This window comes from Myotis nattereri, assembly GCF_964212035.1.
Source record: "Myotis nattereri genome assembly, chromosome: 19".
In the NCBI taxonomy this organism is placed as follows: domain Eukaryota; kingdom Metazoa; phylum Chordata; class Mammalia; order Chiroptera; family Vespertilionidae; genus Myotis; species Myotis nattereri.
In genome coordinates this window covers 23,238,316-23,257,479 of record NC_138095.1, presented here as the reverse complement: position 1 = coordinate 23,257,479, position 19,164 = coordinate 23,238,316, and the positions used below count along the sequence as shown (strand labels likewise).

Sequence of the window (19,164 nt, the reverse complement as noted above, 5' to 3'; positions counted from 1 at the left end):
GAGTTACGAGGGTTCTGGATGTGGCCACCATCAGCAGCTGGGACCGGGGAGCCCAGTGACAGGACGAGGGAGGCGTGAAGGGGGTCAGTTCAGCAGTGACCTTGCCCTTAATGCTCCGCTCCTCCCCTGAAGCTGCCGGAGCCTGGACTGAGGGGCTGGGGATGACTGTCAGCCGCGGTGGGTGAGGCGTGGGTGCTGCTTGGAGCTGAGGTCCTGCTCCTGGCTGCTCCTGCTCCCTGGGTCCATCTTGGTCTCTATTTTTGACTCTGTCTCCTTCCCATTCCTGTCTCCCTGTTTATGTCTCGTCCCCTACCCAGGCCTCTCACTGTTTCTGTCTCCCCCACCTCTGTCCATGGCTGGCAGGCCCTCTCCAACTCTGTGCGCCCTCTTCCTCGCCCACCTCCAGCGCTCCTCCCCCCCCCTCCCCCCCCTTGCACAGGCCCGCAAGCACAGCTCTCCGCCTGTCTCTAATGAAAAGCCTCGTCCCACTTCCTTTGGCTGTGAGTGACATCCTGCCTGGAGCCCTCGGAGCCCTTGCAGAGCCTGCTGGCGTGGGAGAGGAGGTGCAGCCACTTCCCTGTGATGTGGGGGCTCACGCAGATCTGGAGCTTCTGAGTCCACCCCAACCGCCCACTGGCCCCTCGCCCCGCCCCCGCCACGCCCCCTGGCCCCGGGCTGTGGGGGAGGAAGAGGAAGCCGGAGCTGGTAGCTAGAGGGCTGGATGCTACACTGGGTTTGATTTGGTTTGGGGCCCTGGTAGCTAGAGGGCTGGATGCTACACTGGGTTTGATTTGGTTTGGGGCCCGCAGCAGGGCTCATCACTTGGGGTGGGGAGTTGATTTCCCTGCCTCTGGGGCGCCCTCCCACCACCCTTTTGCTGTTCAGGGTCTCCAGCAATTCGATGGTGCCCGCCCAACTGCCAAGGGTGATCTTGACTCAGTCCCTTCCAGAAACACCCTCACAAGCACTCCCAGGGACCATGTTTGACCAGCTCTCTGGGCTTCCCTTAGCCCAGTCCAGTCACCCCACACAATTAGCCGGCACAGGAAGGTACATAAACGGTAGTGTCATTGTTCCACAAGACCCACTAGGTTCAGTGGCTCTCAACCTTCTGGCCCTTTAAATACAGTGCCTCATGTTGTGACCCAACCATAAAATTATTTTCGTTGCTACTTCATCACTGTCATGTTGCTACTGTTATGAACCGTCATGTAAATATCTATATGCAGGATGGTCTTAGGCGACCCCTGTGAAAGGGTCAGTCGACCGCCAAAGGGGTCGCGACCCACAGGTTGAGAACCGCTGCACTAGAAGGAGATGGGCCACGTGCAGCGCTCCGTGCAGTCTTGCAAATTAGAGGCCCGCAGCAGTTGGTAGCTACGATTGTTCCTACTTTTACTGATATGATCATCATCATTGGAGTGAGTAGGCGAAAAGGGAAGGGAGGTGTTTAGGAAGAATGAAGAGTGTCAGTAACAGTACAGGGACAGGAAGGCATTTATTTGATGTCCAAGTCATGATAATCATGGCCAGTGATGACTGATGTCCTAGTGTTTGGGGGGCGGGGGGTAGTCCTTGAACTTCTCTGAGCCTCAGTTTCCACATCTGTGGAATGGGTGAACAATGCAGTCCAGTCAGGTTTATCTTGTTCTACTCTGCTGTGGCCTCCTAGATATAAACCATTTCACTCTCCAGGGAGGTGCTTTTAACACTCCTGTTTTAAGATGAGAATAATGGGGGCCGGGAAAATGGGGCCACTTATCTGGGGAAGTGGAAGAGTGGGATTCGAACCCAGCCCTCCATCTAGGGGGCTGAGGAATACTATAGGTGATGGGAGATGAGATGGATGGGCCAGTGAGGAGGGCTCGAGGTTTACCTTGAACCTGAGAGGACAGGGAGCATGTCCTGCTGGAGTTAGTCCCTGGGTGGTCCTGGCTGTGCGGGTTGGGGAGGTTCACAGCACATCTCATTGGAAAGGTGCAGATGAACCAGTGTGGCATCAAGCCCCACAGGAGTGGGTGGGAAGGAATGACTCCCCCTGGCTCCCTCCTGGTGGGGCCACCTGGTGGGTGGCAAGTTCCTGGTGGGGCTGGAGTTGGGCCAGGACGTGGTGGTCACAGCCAGACCCCTCACATTCTAGGGGGTACATGCTCCTTCATGGAAAGGAGAGGATATTCACTGTCACCTTCCCCCAGCTCTGCTCTCTGGGACCTGCTCCACCGAGGACCAGGCACAGGGAGAGCCTGGACAGAGGCGGTAACCAGGACTCCAGGGACTTGCCTCTGCCTCCAGCCATTCATGTCTCACATACCTGAAATACCTATATATCGCCGGCTTCTGAGCGAATAGGTTCCCTCACTGAAATCTGACAGGAAGCAGGAGGAGCCCTGATGTGGGGGAGCAGTGGGGCCTCTGAGTCAGACACACTTGAGTGGGAACGCCAGCAGGCTGCACACACGCCGCGAGCCCCTGCGCCAGTCACTTGCTCTCTCTGGGCCTCCGTTTCCTCACCTGTAAAATGGGCGTCGTCACAGTGATCATCTCCGGAGTTGCTGTGATGACTGGAGGTCAGAGGGCCTGGTGCCTGGTGCAGGGAGGTGCTCAGTCACTCATAGCAACCAGGCCAGTGCTGTCCACCGATTCACAGCTGAGGAAGCTGAGGCTCGGAGAAGGGCAGGGACTCTCGCCACATTTTGTTCCCTGACCTTGCTCCTGGCCGTGTCCAGGCAGGTCTGCGGAGGGAAATACTCTCCAAGGCCCCAGGCCCCTTCGCAGTCCCCAGCCACCTTTCTTTAGGAAAAGGCCATTCACTCTCCCAGTCAGAACCATAGGAAACATCCCTTCTTCCTCATGGGTTCCTCCCTTTGGTAGTGGTGTTGTTGTTTGCTTTTGTTTTCATTGCTTTTGTTCTGAGCAGCTCTGAAAGCCTTTGAAATTCTTCCTCTTCTGTCCGTCCCAGGAGCAGGGGAGAGGGAAGAGGGTCTCCCAGTCCTGGGCTGTGTTTTTCCAAGAGGGAGGCAGAGGGGCAGGTCTGCCCTGGGAAACTGGACTCCCTGCTGTGTATGTGCTGCCTCAGAACCGGGCCTGCAAATTGTGCTCTTAAAACCCCCACCCAGCCCTGCCCGGGGTGGCTCAGCTGGTTGAGCATCATTCCATGTCCTGAGAGGTCGCCTGTTCGATTCCTGGTCGTGTACATGCCAAGTTGCAGGTTTGATCCCCAGTGGGGTGTGCAGGAGGCGGCCAATGCATGTTTCTCTCTCATCTCTCCCCGCCCCCCCCCCCCACCTTCCTCTGTCTCTCAAAAAACCAATACAAAATATTTTTAAAAACCCACCCACATCCCACCCCCACCCACCACTCATGCCCCAAAGCCCACCAGGGTGTAAGCCTGTTGCTTCTTGGATGAGCGACAACAGAAGGTTCCCAGCAGCTTATCTGGGAACATCACATCGGGGCGTTGCATCCGGCAAGTGCTCGTTGCTTGCTTGCTTTGTTCCTGGTCAAGCTTTCCCACCTTTTGGCCACCAGCCATTTCACAACCTCCACAACCAAGTGGACACGAATGCAATTTAAAAAACCCATCCACTACAACTGGGGGCAGGGGCAGGGGGAAGTCAGCCATGAACTTTCTCAGCAAAAAGGATCGCAGCAACCCCCCGACCTCTGTGTGAGTATGCTCTCCAGTCGCTCCTTCGTGGGAAACTCCAGTTCACAACCTTGGGATGGAAGCGAGAGTGGTTAGCTGGCTGCAGCCCGCATCCTAAGCCTTTGGAAATCAACTTGTCAAAACAGTTGTTTATTTTTAAAGTCCCGTGGGGCCGGGAAGAAGACCACCTGAGTGGTGAGGGTGCAGAGGTCGAAAGGGCCTGCGGCGTGTCTGTGTGGCTGGTGGTGAGTCGTAGAAGCCTCCCAGCTGTGCCGTTTCACGTTCCCACCAGCAGTGCACAGGGGTTCCGGTTTCTCCGCATCCCCTCCAGCACTCGTGCTCTGTTTTGTGCTCGTAGCCTGCCTTTTTTTTGGTGTTTTTTTATTTTAATTTTTATTGATTTCAGAGAGGAAGGGAGAGAGAGAGAGAAACATCAATGATGAGAGAATCATCTGTCGGCTGCCTCCTGCACACCCATTACTGGGGATCGAGCCCAAAACCCAGGCATGTGCCCTGACCGGGAATGGAACCAGGAACCTCTGGGTCAGTGCTCCACTGCTGAGCCACACCGGCCGGGCGATGGCCGCCTTCCTCATGTGTGTGACTTCGTTTCTCATGATGGTTTGGATTTTCACTTCCCTGATGATTAGAGGTTGAGCATCTTTCCATGTGCGTATTGGCCATTCACACATGAAATGTCTTTAGAGAAATGTCCAGTCAAGTCCTTTGCCCATTTTTTAATCAGGCTGCTTCTGTTGGGTCTTAGGGTGTCTCTGTATAGTCTGGGTATTCATCCCTCATCAGATAGATGATTTGCAAATATTGTCTCCCGTTCTGTGGGTCGCCTTTTTACTCTGTGTGGAGAGTATCTTTCGATGCACAAAATGTTTTCATTTCCATGAAACCCAGTTTGTCTATTTTTTCTTTGGTCACCTGTGCCTTTAGTGTCACAGTGGTTAGAGTGTCAGCCCTTGCACCAAAGGGTGGAGCGTTCCATTCCTGGTCAAGGGCACCTACCAGGGTTGCGGGTTTGATCCCTGGCCCTGGTCTGGTTGCATACAGGAGGCAGCCAATCTATGTGTCTCCTTCACATCTATGTTTCTCTCCCTCTCCCCGTCCCTTTCCTTCTCTCCCTCTTCCTGTCTCACCTCCCTCCTTCCCTCCTTCCCTCCCTCCCTCCCTCCCTCCCCCACCTTCCTCCTTCCTTCTCTCCCTTCCACTCAATATCCTCAGGTGAGGATTAACAAAAAAAAAATAAAACATAAATGCGCTGTTGACAGGGTTTGCTGCTGGGTTACATTGGGGTGGGATTGAAAGAGAGAGGACTCAGGCTTTCAGCTGCCTCTGAGGCTCTTGGCCTAAGCAGACCGAGCTGCCACCAACTGCAGGTGGAATGTCCGGGGGCAGGTGGCGGGGAGACCAGGAGATCAGCTCTGGATGCGTGCAGTTTGAGGAGCCAGCTCAGTGCCCAAGCAGAGGTGCCAGGGAGACAGTTGACGCCTGAGTCTGTTTTTGAGGAAAGAGGTTTGGGCTGGAGGCGACAATCCAGGAGTCATCAGCCTTCGGGAAAAGAGGAAAGCCAGGCAGGAGGGAGGGCAGAGGGCAGAGGACGGAACTCCCGCTGTCTGTGCCAGAACGGCCTGGCCCAGCATAAGGAAAAAGCCTGGAAATTGTCACCGGCCAACGGGTGGTCGGGAGAGAGAGAGGAAGGCAAACAGACATCACCTCCTTGGCCTCTGAGCAAAAGCCGCCGCAGCCTGGCGGCACATTTACTGTATGTGGGTTTGGGGGTCTGTGTGCCAAGAACCGGGGTGTGGGTGGCACGATCAGAGGCCGTGGCTCAGATCAACTTTATGTTCCTGGCGCCTGGCACCAGGCCTGGCCCTGGGAGAGCGCCTGCCAGTGAGTGTGGACTGAATGAATGAATGAATGGAGTCCCTGTGCTTCTCTCTGTAAGCAGACGGGGAAGGCGTGCGGGTGGGAGGACAGGACACCCAGCCAGCAACATCATTCCTCGGTGTTTGACAAAGTGTGGTTCTCCGAGACTGTTTTTATTGAAATCTGTCTTCCTCGAGAAGGTGCAGACATCGTAAGTGAGCAGCTCGATGTGTTTTCAAAGCACATACCCAGCACTCGCCCGCCCCCAAGATGCCTTGTGCCCCCTTAGCCATGTTCCCCCCAAGGGTAACCACCATCCTGAAGTCTCCGACTAGGGATTGATTCGGCCTGTCTTTTTACTTTATATACATACTGGAGGCCCGGTGCACGAAATCCATGCACGAGTCGGCCCTCGCAGCCCCAGCTTCATCCAGAAGTTCGTCCGGAGTGTCGTTCCGCTGTTCGGCCCTCCGGTGTAATTAGCATATTACGCTTTTATTATTATAGAAAAGCTACTTTACCACACATATATTCTCTTTTGTATAGACTTTCTTTGCTCAGCATGATAGCTGTGAGATGTATCCGAATTATAATACGAAGTTCTGTCCTGTTCTTCCTCCTGGCTGGTTAGTGTACATTTACTTATTTGTATTTACTTATTTACCCATTCTCTGGTTAATGGACATTTGAGTCGTTTCCAGTTGGGGACCACTGCAAATAGTGGTGCTGGGAACATTGCAACATGTGCCAGTTGGTGAACAGTTGGCTGCATCTCTGGTGATGTGTACTTAGCGGTGGAATCGCTGTATCCTAGAGAAGGCATATGTTCGGCTTTCATCTCTGTTATGCCAAAGAGTTTTCTAAAGAGTTTGTGCCAGGCTACCCTCCCACCAGTGGAGCGTGAGAGTTCTGGTTGCATCACATCCTTGCCAACACTTGGTCCTATCTTTTTTTTTTTTTAGCCATTCTGATGTACAGTGGTCTCATATTGTACTGTCAACGTGCATTTGTTTCCCTAATGGATAGGATTGAGTGCCCGTTGATATGCTTATTGACTATTTAGATAACCTTTGGTGTGAAGTATCTCTTCAGACTTGCCCATTTTTCTGTTGAGTTGCCTGGCCTGTTCTTATTGATTTCACAGAGGTCTTTATATATTCTGAACACAAGTATCTTGTTTGATACATGTATTGTAAAGATCTTCTTCCAGGTGTAACTTCTTCTGATCAGTAAGAAGAGAAACCAGGAATTCATTGATTTGAACACAGGTCAAGAAGCCGTTCATCTGTCTGAGCCTCAGTTTCCCTCCCTAAACCCAGCAGAGAATTTAGCCCAGTGGTTGGTGTATAAACGGCCCACTCTTGGTAGTCATCACTCCAGGTGACTATTGGCACCTTTGCTGGGGATGGAAGAGCCCTGAACTAAAATGGGCAAAACCAACCCTGTGGGGCTTTTCAACCCAAGTCATCCCTGTTTCTCAGGCCAGTTCTATAAACATCTATTAAACACCTGCTGTATACCGGTCTTTGGGCCAAGCATTGAAAGCGCAGCAGTGAATAAGACTCATACAGAGGGGGTTGCACCTGTGGGCGCCCAGGGAAGCACTCACCGGGCTAGGGCATCACGGAAGGCTTCCTGGAGGAGGCAAGCCTTAGCGTATACTTAAGTGTCTTCTGTTCTGCACACTTGGGTTCCTTTTGTGCGCCAGGCACTGATTCCCAGCCAGTGGTGACTTGTGCCCCCAGGGGACACCTAGCAATGTCTGGAGATATTTTTGGTTGTGATGACTTGGGGAGTGGGTACCACCAGCATCTAATGGGTAGAGGCCAGGGATGCTGCTCCATGCACAGGATGCCCCCACCACAGTATTTGGCCTAAATGTCGTTAGTGCCAAGGTTGCGACACCGTGAGATGGACAGTTACAATAAGCTGTGACATTACAGTTAGGGGAATGAGCAGAGGGACCTCGCTGAGCCTCACCTCCCTCCTCTGTCAGGTGGGAGGGGAGCAGTGCTGACCACAGCAGTTGCTGTGAGCACGTAGTAAGCTCAGGAGAGCAGCCCGGTGCCCGCCCGAGGCAGGGCTCCGATGGCGGCTCCTGTTTGTCGACTCGTGCACATAAGTCCCCCAGCAGCTCCCTGCAGCGAGTAGTATGAGCCCATTTTTCAGGGGGAGGAGACTGAGGCTGAGGGCGTAGCTGGTGAGAGCAAAGCTGGAGCCCCAGCCAGCCCTTGGCTTCGGAGCCCTTTCCCTCCGCTGCACGGCCCCCATCCTCCCCCTCACCCCTGCCTCCCCCTCCCTAGCAGGAGCCCTGGCGTTTCTGGTGGCGCTTGACAAGGGTAGGCTTGCCCCGTGGCCCCGCCTGGCCCTCCGTCCTGGATGACTGGACATGAAAGGCACAGGTGCCCAGCCCACCGAGCCCGTCCCTCCCTCGGGGACTGTCCTGCCTTTACGCGGGGAGCCTGTGCCCTTTCCGCCCTCCTACTCCGTGCGGCTTTCTGCCAGCGGCGTGGTTGGGCAGGAAGCTGGCCTGGAGCAGCCCCGGGAGGTGGCCGGAGCCAAGAAGCCAGAGCTGAGGGGGGCCTTAGAGGTCGTGGACTCTGGTGGTCTGGACGCCTTGTTCGGCCTCCGTCTCCACATCTGGAAAATGAGAAGAATCATCTGCTCTGGGTAAACGAAGCGCCGGGCAGTGCCAAGGTGCCGCAGAGGGCTCTGGCAGTGCTGGGGGGCGGGCCTTCGGGGGCGCTGGGGCAGTGCCTGCTGCCACGGACAGGCTGCGTGGCCCCGAGCCCCTGACCCCTTTCAGGTGCCCCCCCGAGGCTGAGCTTCTCGCAGTGTCTTGGTCAGTCCCCACCCCAGGGGACTGACCAAGGTGCCCTCACAGTGTTCCTTTGTGACGGGGGGCGCGCATCAAACACGACAGCAGCCTAAATGCGTCAGGAAGGCCTTGGCCAAGTGCACGGGGGGCCATCCCTGCTCAGCAGGATGACCCATCGGGGCTTGGGAATCGCTGTCTTGTGTTCCATGAGGATGGAGCCCCGTGAGTGCTGGGCTCTGTGTGTGCCGTTCACCGACGTGGCCCGTGCTGGGACAGGACCGGGCACACGGGCGCTCGGGCAATGCTTACCGACTGTCGGAGCAGACACGCTGGTATGGAAAGGTCTCACGGCCTCGTTGGAGGGAGCTGTGCCAGTTTCAGAAGGACACGCGGGATCTGGGGCCTCAGCCGTGGCATGACTGGCATTTGGGGCCAAATGACCCTTTGTGGTGGGGCCTGACCCAGGCATTGCAGGATGTTGAGCAGTATCCCTGGCCTCCGCCTATTAGATGACCCCCAAACCGTGTCCAGACATTGCCAGTTGTCCCCAAAGGGGCCAGTCTGCTCCAATGGAGATTGAGAACCCCTGGTGTGATATGCTGGCATGTGGAGGGGAGGGGGGTGGTGGTGTTTGGGAGGCTGGGAGAGAAGCCCCATCTGATTTTCATCCAGGTGGGTATTCGGCTGTAACCTCAGAAGGCAGGTGAGGGTGCTCCTCCCCAAACTGACCAACAGTGGGTACCTCTTAGAAATGAAGGACGGGGATGGGATTGGAGGCTTTCCTCCAGACAGGCGTCAGCCTTCTCTATTTTTTTAAAATACAAAGATTGTTCCTGTGACTTTAAGTCAATTTAAAAAATAGGACTGGTGCCCTGGCCAGGTGGCTCAGTTGCTTGAAGCGTCATCCCGTATACCAGAAGGTTGTGGGTTCGATTCCCTTTCTCTCTCCCCCTCTTCTCTCTCTAAAAAACCATATCCTTGGGTGAGGATTTACAGAAAAACCCCAAAGGAATGGTAGAAGGACCCACTTACTTCTAAGCTGTGAGGATTTAAGGAAAACACACACCTGAGTGTTTGGCATAGCGCCTGGCACACAGCGGGCACAGCCAGAGGACAACATTGCTGTTTGCTTGTGCTGCACCCCTGTGGCAGCCCCTAAGCCTGTGGAAGCAGTTAAGAACCTCTTTGCATTAGGCCAGCTGGAGCTCAGAGAGGGGTAGGGACTTTCCCAAGGTCACACAGCAAGGTAGGAGGAAGCCAGTGTTCCCGGCTCTGAAGGAGGGGCCACACCTCCTCTGCTGCCATGTGGCCCCCGCCAGGCATCTGGGCCTCCTGGTCATCCCACCTGTGCTCCGAGGCCATCATGCCCATGGTGTGTTTCAAATCCCACAGCTTCTTGATGCTTGACGTTCACCAGCCCAGCTGGCACCGAGGACACAGGCAAGGCAGGAAGTGGCAGGAGGATAGCCTATGGGAGTTGTGCTGTGTTTTTGCCCAGCTGCAGTGCAATGGGAGGACTGCCAAGGATGTGGAGATATGATGGAGGACGTTGGCACAGTCTGTCCCTGTAGATGGGCACTGGCCGCCAGCCCTGTACAGCTTCAGAATTATACCATACTGCTTCAGCTCAAACACCTGCCATGGCTCCCTAGTACCCACGACTACATTTCCTTTCTGTGCCCCCTGGATTAGCATTCCATGGCCTACAAAAGATTCTTCATGACGGAGCTAGATTTCAGATACTAATAACAGTAATACTAGTAATAACTGGAGCTCCTGCGGTTTGCCAGGCACAGTAATGAGTGCTCTACATGCATTACCTTAAACTTAATTTTTACAAGGCCATCTACAACTGCTGCAAAATCGGACTCTGGTTTTACAAATGAGGGGAGTTAAGTGTCTTGCCCAAGGCCACCAAGCCATGGCCCAGCCAGGATCCGCATCCTGACTCCAGAGCCAGACTTGTAGCAGGAGGCCGGTCTCCCTCATCTTGTTGGAAGAACCAGCCTGATGCCTGCAGAGGGGAGCCAGGCCGCGCTGCTGCTCCGTGACCTTGCCGGGCGCCCTTGGCCGGACTCTCCTCAGGGCTTGCCCCAGGCTTTCTCCAAGGCTGCCAGGCTTGTTCCGAGGCTGGCTCTATTCCTCAAGGCCCTGAAATTATGTAACAAACCTAGAAATGGCCCGATTGCATTTCTCCACTCCTTTATTTTGCATCTCACCGCTGATGTATAGCTACTGTAGCTCAGGGAGTCGGGGGAGAAAGACATGAAGCTCCACTTAGCCTTTGAGGGTGTACCTTTCTGGAGTATTTTTTCCAACATCAATATTTACCAGAATGGGATCCGATAGCCTATTTATCACTTAACATCTCAGCCCAGGTATCCCTCAGGTTCATGAATCCTTTTTCACAGACGGATCCAGGTCTGTTAATGTTGTGCCATGAATATTTAATTAGAATGTCTAATTAGAGATGATGCTAAATTAACAGCTGGCATTTACTGAGATCCTTCTCCTGCTGAGTCCTGCCCGGAGCACTTAACAGCTATCCCAGCAACCCTCTGAGGGAGGCAGTTCAGCCCCATTTTACAGATGAGGAAACGGAGGCTGTTGACGTTAACTGGCCCCAGGTCTCATGGCCAGTCCTTGTTGGCAAAGGCAGCCATGGACGTGTCTGTAGCCCCTCCCAGACCCTCCTCCCATGCCTTAACCATTGAGCCACCTGGCCATGTGCCTCCCCTCTCGTGCTCTCATGACTCTCTGTGTCTTTGAGGCGGGCAAGTGAGATTGGTGCTAGCCAAGGAGAGAAGACCCCAAGGACCTGAGACATTCAGAGCCTTGCACAGCCTGACCAGCACTCACAATTTCCCGAAGCCCAGGCAACCCCAGGCTCCGTACTTGGCGTTCAAGGCCAGGCCCAGTCGGTTCCTTGTCGACCTCCTTTCCCTGCCCTCCTGCCCCCATTGCTGACTTCTAACCAGCACCTGTTTCTCAAATCCCTGCCATGCATCAGCCACAGCCGCTGCTGTTTCTCACGGCGAAGCTTCCACCTCAATCCTCCCAGCAGCCTTGCTAGTAAGAATTACTGGCCCACTTGATAGATGAGGCAACTGAGGCCCAGAGAGAGAGAGGACACTGTTCGGGGTCTGGAGCAGAGGCAGGCGCTCACCCAGGCCGGCTGGCCGCACCCCCGGGTCCTGTCCATCTACCTGAGCCTTCTCTCGCCCACCGCCGGTGACTGCGATGCTGATGCTGAGCCTTGCTCTGCTTCCCCCCGAGGCCCTGTGTGCAGCGTCTGGGCCCAGAGTCGCCCCACGGCAGCCCCTGGCACCCTCCCGCTCACTTCTGACTTGATACCCAAGTCACGTGCTGGCATGTGAAGTCACTCTCGGAATATGCCGTCAACCCCTGCTTCCTGTAACCCCTGCTGCCTGTGCTTGATGGCGGAGAGAGGACATAGGCAGGAATGGGCAGGAACGGGAGCCAGGCCCCTCCCGAGTGCAGCTCCCTGGGTCTGTGCCCCCCACCCCACCGGCCCAGGAATTAGGATGGAGAGAAATGACATCTTTATTGACTCAATTAAAACTTCATCCCGGCGGTGGTGTAGGTGACAGATTGCTGCAGCGGGGCCAGATCACCAGGAGAAACCGCATGGATCTTGATATCATGTTTCAGTTGCTACAGATCCATGCAAATTGCATCCTCATCCTCTAATTTATTGCTCTAATAAAGGGCCAGATGGGTTACTATATCACAATATTTTTTACCCGTGTTCTTAGCCAGATTTTGCTCTAATTGGTGTCCTTCTAATCCTCTGGGACCCTCTAAACCCTTCTGGGAAGGGACCCATAGGTTTCACCAGGTGGCCCAAGGGTTCCACGGCACAGAGTCCACGAGCTGGTGAGATGTGTGTCTGATGCCACCCAGCACTGCCGTGGGCAGCCACCTCCCCGTCTGGTCAGAGGGGAGCTCTCTCCCTCATGGGTGTTTGGGGAGGTCAGCAGTTGCTGGGTGCAGTTCTGGCGTGGTATCTGTCTGCCCGTCCCATGGGGGTGGCACTGGGCCACCCTAGCCTGCCCATGCGGGTGCTCCCACAGTCCCCCTGCATGTCCTCCCTCCGGGCATCCACCCCTCCGTGTGGATCATCTGCCTCTCCGGTGACTGTTGCGACACTCCTCACCGGTAGCCTGTGTCTCCTAAGAAATAAGAGTACATAATCGTCGCTAATGCCACGGAGCTCATGCCCTGTGCCAGCCTCAGGAGCCAGCCAGGTGGGTGCTGTTTGCAGCCCTATTCTGCAGAGCAGGCGAGAGAGGCCCAGAGAGAGGCAAAGTCGTCAGCACAAGATCGCAACAGATTGCACCTGGCCTGTCCAGCTCTTACCCCATACCCTATGAGCGTTGCATTCCCTCGGCCTGGCCGGTAGCCCTTGAATGCTGAATTCAGGGCCCTATGCAGTGTTGCATGGTGCGGGGGGGAAGAGACCATACTTGGTGATGCAGGTCCCTGGGCCCCATTCCATAACTTCTCAATCATAATACTTGGGGCTGGGTCTTTCAATAATTCCAGAAGATTCTGATGCAATTGTAAGTTTGAGAAAACCTTCGGGAAGAAATAGCATAGTTATAATGAAGCTCTGGTTTGAGTGCTGCGTATCAGTTCACTGATGGGATCCCCGCTACTGCGCTGAGCATCCCCGTGGCACAGGTGGGGAAAGTGAGGCAGAGAAATGCGGTGAGCACCTTCCTCTCCCCTCGCTCCCAGGGCATCATTGCTCGTCATCAGCAGAACGAGGCCTCAAAGCCAGGCGTGCGGACTCCTCCCCCAGGGCTCTTCCCCCATCTCTGGCCGCTTCTCGCCGGAGAATGGAGACGGTGTGTGTGTGTGTGTGTGTGTGTGTGTGTGTGTGTGTCGGGTGCAGGAAGCCCTGGCTCAGAGGTCACTCTGGGCCCTTCCTGTTTGCATTGTTACCAGGCAGGAGGGGTCCCATGTGTTCCCAAGCAGGAAGCCTAGAGCCAGGGCTGACCAGGTGCTAGGGGCGAGGCTGGGAGATGGGGCCGGAGCTGGAGCTGGCCTCTGCCCGGAGCAGCTGCATGACCTCGGCTTCCCCATCTGCGCATTGGGCAGGGGAGGGGTGGGGGCTGGTTCAGAGCTTGGGTTCTGGCGTCACAAAGTCCTAGGTTCCAGTTCAGGCTCAGTCAGTTCCCGGCTTCGCGGCCTCGGACTCGCACTTCCCGTCTCTGAGCTTCAGTTTCCCCCTCTGTCGGATGACTGATGAGGGTGCCTACCCCCGGTGGTGGTTAGAGGCCGAACATATAATAAAGTGCCAGGTGCACACAAGCCTCTTTCCTCAATGGCAGACGCCTCCGTGTGCCTGTGTGTGCGTGCGTGCGTGTGTGTGTGTGTGTGTGTGTGTGTGTGTGTAATCAACGATTTGTTTTCCCGAGTTGTACATTTCTCTCTCACCCACCAAAGGCAGACCACGAGTCCTTCTTGCTCTTCTGATACAGGACTCAGAACCAGAACTACGGCGGTCTCACAGAAACTCCCCGCATTTGCATTTCGTGGGCTCGTCCGGGTGCTGCCCGCAGCCTGGTTTCGTAAGGACTCTTTCCTGGACTGCAGCCTCGGGCACTCCTGCATGGGCTGCCTGGGCCTGCTGTCAGGCTTCGTACAGACCAGTCACTGTCCTCGGGTCAGAGTCCTTGCCTCCCCCGCACCCCCCCACGCCCGCCCCACCTCTCAGGGATCAGAATGTTCAGTGCTGACAGTTTTGCTTGTTGGCTCGGTGCCAGGCCTGATGGGCGTTCGGGATTTCCCTGCTTCTTCTCTCCAGGTGTTACTCCCACTTCTCAGATGAGAGCACTGAAGCTCGGGGAGCCGCCCAGAGTAGCTCAGGAGACCCAGTCTCTGGGTCGGGAAGCAGGATTGTGGTCCTGCTTTAAATCATTTTAGGTAAGAAATGCAAAGCAAGTCAGGAAAGAGGTCCTGGATCTAGGAGTGTGGGCCATGTGGAGAGAGGGAGAAAGGTTTTCCTACTGGCTCCCTGCTTCCCAGCCGTGTGGCCTTGGGACCTCCTGAGCCCCAGTAAATGGAGGGTTAATACGGAGGGTGAAATGGGGGTTTGGGGGTGCCTGTGAGGACAAAACTCAATGATGTAAATCCTCAGCGCGGCGCCTCAGCCCGGTGCTGGTGCAAGCGTGTTCTGAAGGCAGCTGCCAGCCTGTCTCGTCTGCCTCCCTCTGGATCCCTCCTCGCACTTTTAAGCCCGGGCGCGTCCAGACCTCGGAATTGCTGTTTTCCTCTTCCTCTCGCCTGTGGAGTCTGGCAGGCTTTTCTCAGCTGGCTTCCCTCCAGCGTGGTCCGAGGTCTCATTCCCAGGGGCCCTGCCAGAGAGATCCCTGGTCTCCCCAACTCTGCGCCCGCAGGTGGGGGCTTGGGATGGTGGGGTGAGCGGGGCTCAGCGGGGTCGATGGTAACCATGGCGATGGAATGTGTGGGAGCTGGCTCCCGAGGGGAGGGCTTGTAGGACTGATAGCTGAGCTGAGCACATGGCACTGGGCTCCCCGCCCAGGCCACTCTGTAAGGGCAGGGACCTGCCACCTTCGCTGGTGGCGTGTGCTCCAGCCCTCCTCCCCCATCATGGAAACCTCTCTCCGCTGAGCTTGGAGAAATTACGCTGAGTTAGAAGTTCAAATGAGTGTGAGGCCAAATCAGTGGCTATCAGTGTAAATGTCACCTTGTTCTGTGACCTCCTGTGGCTTGACACCCTCCCCCGCCCCCCCAGGGGGGCATTTCCTTCTGAACATCTGTCACAGGCGTCTTGCTGTCTCACACGCTGCAGCTTTGCTCCCACTAGAAGGTCAGCTCCAGGAGGCAGGAGCCTTCGTCTGCTGCTCTCCATGTGCCTGGCACATACTAGTCGCTCAGTAAACACTTGTGGAATGAATGTGGGTCTAAAAGGATCTTGAAGATTGAACAGCCCCCCGCCCCCCGCTTCCAGGGTCAGTGGGAAAAGCGAGCAAAGCTCCCTCCCATCCTCCTGCTGCACCCGTGTTATGAGTCCCACGAGGGTGCCATGGAGATCCACCTGGGGACAGAGCCAGGGATGGAAACTGGCTTCTCCTCTTGCTATGAGGCTTCTGACCACTCAGTTCTCAGAGCTTCGGTCTCCTCACCTCTCAGATGGGAATGAAAAGCCCCATCTGCAAAGTTTCCACAGCTCTGGCGGGTGGCTCAGCGGGTGGGGTGGTGTCCTGGGCACGGAGAGGTGTCTGGTTCCATTCCCAGCTGGGGCACAAGCAGCAGGCAGCCGATTGATGTTTCTCTCACCCCTCTCTCTCTCCTCGGGTGAGGATCAGAAACAACAGTTTCCACAGAGGATGAAATTAGAAAATGAAAGCCGGCATGTAAATCGCGCTCTGACTTATTTACATCCCCCATTGCTTCTCTGAGGCTAGTTCCTCCTCCACAGCGGCCACATTTCAAGGGCCCAGTGCCATATGCCCGTTGTTATCATCCCCATTTTACAGATGAGGAAACTGAGGCTCAGAGTGGGTCAGTCAGTAGCCCGTGGGGCTGGGCTTTGAGTCCCCACTATAATTTTTTAAAATACTAGTCATTTTATTATTATGTAGAAAGACAATATGACAACGCCGTGCAAGTCTTGATGAGTAGAAACATCCTCGCCTGCCCCTGGTGGCATTTTACCTCTACCGTATTTCCTTCTTGTCTTTTTGTTTTGTTACCTGTGGTCTCTATGTGCTGCTCGGTTTGGTTGATTAGGCATTCGCTTTTTGGCAGAGTCCTGCTCACCTGGCACGCACCTGGCCTTCGTCATCCGCACGTTAGAGAGCCGGGCCCTCACCCGCCCACCAGGGCTGTTGTGAGGATAAAACGAGGGAGGGCATGGAAAGCCCTGGGCCCCGTGTTAAATATGCAGTGGAGCATAATGAATGCTTGCGTTTCTCCTCTAAGAAAAAGGGGGCTCATTGGCCCCCTCCCCAGGCCGCTCCTTTGCCTTCCAAGTCGGCGCTGTCCCACAGAATTCAGTGCGAGTGTTGGGGATGCCCTGCCCCCGGGTCCCCAGACCTTTTCTACAAATGTCCACAGAGTAAATACGTCAGGTCTCGTGCATCACATCGAGTTGTTGTTGCTGCTTCTCGTCCCTCCTCTCCCCCTTTCTCTGCTCCCCCTTCTCTTCTCTTCTCTCCCTTAAAAACAATTTAAAAGCCGGTTTTAGCTCCGAGGCCATAGAGCAACAGGCCAGGGGTGGGAGGGCCCGCTTGGCCCCATTCTAGACCTGCGCCTGGCCACCCTGTGGCTGGCACACAGGAGCTGCATTTGAAACGTTCTTTCCTTTTACTTTAAATTCAAATGCCCACGCGTGGGTGGTGCTCCACTTTGGACGCGTGGCCCTGGGTGACTGCGGCTCAGCCTGTCCCTTAGCCCTGAAAGGGCCCTTCAGGCTGCAAGCTAAGCTGCCTGGCCGGCCTCCTCCCCAGCACCAGGCATTTCAAGGGCTCCTGAGAGCAGCTGGGCCGAGCCATCCCGCCTCCCTCCCTCCCCCGCCCCTCCGTCCTGGACGCCTCAAGCACCTTCTCCCTAATTGTTTGTATTTGTTCCAAGAGGAGGCCTCCCGGTTATTGGCCACCGAGCCCCGGCAGGGCCAGGCCTGTGTGTTCTGTAGCGTGGCGGCTAGGGCTGGTTGCTGTGGTTACACCAGGGAACCTTTCACCATCCGGGCTTAGATGTACTCATTAGGCTGGTATTTCAAAAAAACTGTATAGAAGGGAGGAATCGGAGTAGGGAGAACGGACAGAGATGCGGGAACAGCCTCCCCCCGTTTATTTTCATCATGATCGGGGCTCAGATGAAACAATAGCTGAGATGTCTGAGGACTCGCTGTTCTTATTGGAACCTCCCACCAGCCCATTTTACAGAAGGGAGAACCAAGGCTCAGAGCAGGGACAATCCATGTGGCCCGGGAGTCATCCAACTCCAGAGCTTCTTTCTTAACCACCCCCTCCTCCTGGAATGGGACCGGAGGAGGGAAGGTGAAGCTCAGACAGCGTGGGATTTGAAGTGATTTCCGCTGGTGGGCCTCCACTGCCCTGTCAGTGAAATGGGTTGGCAGAGACCCAGGGCTCCCGAGCAGCCGTGCCTCAGCTCAGATTCCCAGCTCGCACCTCTCTGCCTGAGAAGTGAGCCAGTTCACCCCTGGAGGTCCAGGCAAGTTCAGACCCAGCTGTGACATCCGGGGCCCAGATGGTCTCCCCTGCCCTGCAGCTTGTCCCCCAGAGTGCTTTCCCTCAAGTCACTGTCGGCGCCCTCAGGGAACCCACCATCCCCCTCTGAGGGGCCCACCCCCTCTCCATGGCACCAGCCCCTAATGCAGCATCGCCTGTGCCCAGGGGTCAGCGGGCAGGCAGCCTTGGCGAGCGCTCCCTAGGCTGCAGTCCAGGGATGGGAGCGCCCAGGGAGGTGGGCGCAGCTCCCGGGCCCCCGAGTCCCAGGTCCTCTCGGGGCAGCCCTGGGCACAGTCACCCCACACCCCCAGTCTCCATTCCTGGGGGCTCGGCAAAGCCCCCGGGCGGTGGCCAGGCTCCACAGCCCGTGTCCCTTTGTCCCAGGCTGGTGCTCCCAGCACCCACGCCGTTCCTGCCTCATAATGGCTCCCGGAGGCAGGCTGTCATTATCTCTCTTTTACTTTTGGAGGAGGAAACGGAGTTCAGAATGAAGTCCCTTGTCCGGTCACCGCCTGGCAAGTGGCAGAAGCAGGATTTGAACCCCGAGCTGTAGCGCTCCGAGTCTGAGCTCTTCCCCACCCTCCTCACTGCCAGGATGCCAGGCACCTCCCTTGATGGAGCCTGATGGGCTGGGGGACAGCCCGGTTCCTGGGCTGCGCCCACCGGCCCCTCCTGGGGTGGCTCTGGGTGCCCGGGAAGCTGCCTTGGCTTCTGGCTTCGTGGGTGGCCGGCTGCCAAGTCGCCCCGCTTTTGCTTCCAGAGCCCCCTCCAGGTCTTTGCTGTCCTCTGCTCCGTCTGGCTGCCTGCGTTGAGCTGTTTCTCTGGTAGCAGAGGTGGCCTCTGGCTGGGGGCCTGGCCAAGGTCAGGGATGGCTCAGTGCCTGCTCCTCTGGCCCGGCCCTGGGGCAGGGTGCCTCTCGCTGCGCCCGGGGTGAGGCTTTCCCACCCCAGAGGCCGGAGGGGATCCTGTTGGGTGACGGTGGGAAAACTTTGGCACGAAACGCGGGCTCATCTCTAAGTGCTGTTGCCCGTGAACGTCAGTATTCAGCCAAGCGGGGGCGTGGCTGACATTCCTCTTATTCTCGCTGTCCCTCTCCCAGGGTCGCCCCTGGCCTTTAGCACCCAGATCACTTCTAACCCCCGGCGAGCTGGAAAGGACAGGAGCCCCCGCAACCCGCGGTTTTACCTTCCGTGATTTCATTGACGTGCAGTCAACTCCGGTCCGAATACATTCCATGGAAAGTTCCAGAAATAAACAATTGATAAGTTTTCAACTGTGGGCCGCCCTGAGTAGCGTGATGCAATCATCCGTTTGGGGTGTGAATCATCCGTCTGTCCAGCATCGCGCAGGGCACGCTCCCGCCCGTAGCGCCGTGCTGGCCATCAGAGAGCGGCTGTTGGGGACGTAACGGCCCCAGAGCGCACAGGTCGCTTAAACGTTATCACAGGTTTGTATTATAGGAAAACATCGTATATCCGCGTTTCAGTTACCCACTGCGGGTCTTGGCACGTATCCCCCAGGACAAGCGGACGGCTGTGCACACAGGACCTTGCACACTACTAGCCTTTCCTTTCTGG

At 56.1% G+C, this 19,164-nt stretch overlaps 1 protein-coding gene across 3 annotated transcripts in view; it reads left to right on the top strand.

The window, feature by feature from the left end:
- The window catches only part of TPST2 (tyrosylprotein sulfotransferase 2), a 35,265-nt gene that overhangs the window by 6,478 nt on the left and 9,623 nt on the right, over positions 1-19,164 (top strand). Inside the window, exon 2 of one of the 3 annotated variants that reach the window (XM_081113480.1) lies at positions 6,071-6,150. The exons of 1 other annotated variant lie outside the window; for it this stretch is intronic. Coding sequence is in view for 1 of the 2 variants with exons in the window: in XM_081113478.1 (XP_080969604.1) it covers positions 3,621-3,667 (47 nt within the window). In the remaining variant the exon portion in view is untranslated. Of the gene's footprint in view, positions 1-3,572; positions 3,668-6,070; positions 6,151-19,164 lie in introns of those variants that run through there. One more of the 3 variants, XM_081113478.1, reaches the window with a different exon arrangement.